General features: G+C 45.0%; 1 protein-coding gene across 1 annotated transcript; it reads right to left on the bottom strand.

Moving 5' to 3' along the window:
• Positions 1–229: 229 nt before the first annotated feature.
• Positions 230–1,072, bottom strand: LOC144259684 (olfactory receptor 51G2-like). Its single transcript, XM_077807990.1, has one exon. The coding sequence runs from the start codon at positions 1,070–1,072 to the stop codon at positions 230–232; it is 843 nt and encodes a 280-aa protein (XP_077664116.1).
• Positions 1,073–1,732: the final 660 nt, after the last annotated feature.

The raw sequence follows: 1,732 nt of genomic DNA, 5'->3' as shown, positions 1-1,732 counted from the left end.
AAACCTTCCCCAGGAAGTGGGTGAAAGGGTTTGGAGGATTTTGGGGGGAAAGATGTTTCCAAACTACGCTTTCCTAATAAAAATAAACATAGATAAACGGTTGGTGGTGGCAGTGGAAGTCCAAGCGCAAAGGGTAAAATAGTTTGTACCTTGGGGAAGTTTTAACCTAAGCTGGTAAAAGTAAGCTGAGGAGGTTTTCATGCAGGTCCCCACATCTGTACCCTAGAGTTCAGAGTGGGGAAGGAACCTTGAAAATCTTCATGATCCGTTTACGAATCTCTTTGGTTTTCATGCTGTGTACAATTGGATTGAGCACAAAGGGAAGGAGGAGGTGGAGATAAGACAGAAGAATTTGACTCTGAGGCAGAGCCTGTTTCCTGAACCTGTGAATCATAGATAAACTGATCTGCGGGGTGTAGCAAAGCAGGGTGACACAGATGTGGGAGACACAGGTGTTCAGAGCCTTGAGACGCTCTTGCCAGGATGTGATACTCAATAGAGTCTGAAGGATCATGATGTAAGACAAGACGATGAGCACTGAGTCTACTCCCAGAGTAGAAATGACAACAAACAAACCATAGAAGCTGCTGGGCGTAGTGTCTGTGCAGGCCATCTTCATCACATCTGGATGCAAACAATATGAATAAGAGAGAGGTTGGATCTTGCTATAGGGCCACCTCTTGAGAAGAATGACAGCTGGGATATGCAGACCAATACCCCTGATTATTATCGCCAGCCCTATGTTTCCTATCCTTGCACTGGTTAAAGTCGAAGTGTATCTCAGTGGGTGGCGTATTGCAACAAAGCGGTCAAATGCCATGGCTACGAGTACAGACGATTCCATCATGGAGAAAGTGTAAATAAAGAAAAGTTGGGTCAGACAGACATCAATGCCAATTTCTCTGGTGTTAAACAGGAAGACGCCTAGCATTGTTGGCAAGGTGGAAGCAGACAAGCCAAGGTCAGTGGCAGACAACATAGAAAGGAACAAGTACATGGGCTGATGGAGATTCTGTTGTGTCTTGATCACAAATAGAATCAGACTGTTTCCTAAAATTGCCATGAGGTACATGGAACAGAAGGGTTGGAGATCCAGGGGCCATGAGCTTCCAGCCTTGGGATGCCTGCCAGGAGGAATCTTGCAGGACTGATGTTGGTTTCTTGCACTGGGGAGGTTCTGGTCAGTTTATTAAACCACATCCCCTACAATTAAAAGCAACATCATTAAAAATACATGACACCATAACAGAAAACCCGGCCCATCCTGCCCCGCTCTTCAGACAGGTTGGAGTCAGTACCTTGATTAAAAACCCTGGTGGTACTCTCACATCCCCAGATCAGTTAGAACATCCCATTACTAATAATATCCTGTTCTTATATAGAGCTTTCCATTTATAAGTCTCCAAGTGATTTACCAAAGAGCACAAGTATCAATGCGTCGAATTCAAAGCCCACTGACACTGATGAGAAGGAGGATGTAGATCCTCATTTAACTGAGGGGGAAACTGAAACTCAAAACAGGTAAGCAACTTGTGCAAGGTCACGCAGGAGATCAGTGACAGAACTCAGGTCTCCAGGCTTTCAGATGAGTGCCCCTTCACTAGACTAGACCACACCCTCTCCCCTAGATGGAGCTTGGCATATGAAGACTTCTATGAACTCATTATTAAAGGGAACACAAGAAAAGCAGAGTGGACCTGAACCAAAACACTGGATCAGAAAGCTCGAACAT

Source organism: Eretmochelys imbricata, chromosome 1 (assembly GCF_965152235.1).
Source record: "Eretmochelys imbricata isolate rEreImb1 chromosome 1, rEreImb1.hap1, whole genome shotgun sequence".
Lineage (NCBI taxonomy): Eukaryota > Metazoa > Chordata > Testudines > Cheloniidae > Eretmochelys > Eretmochelys imbricata.
The sequence above is the reverse complement of the archived record's forward strand: the minus strand, read 5'-3'. Positions and strand labels throughout refer to the sequence as shown.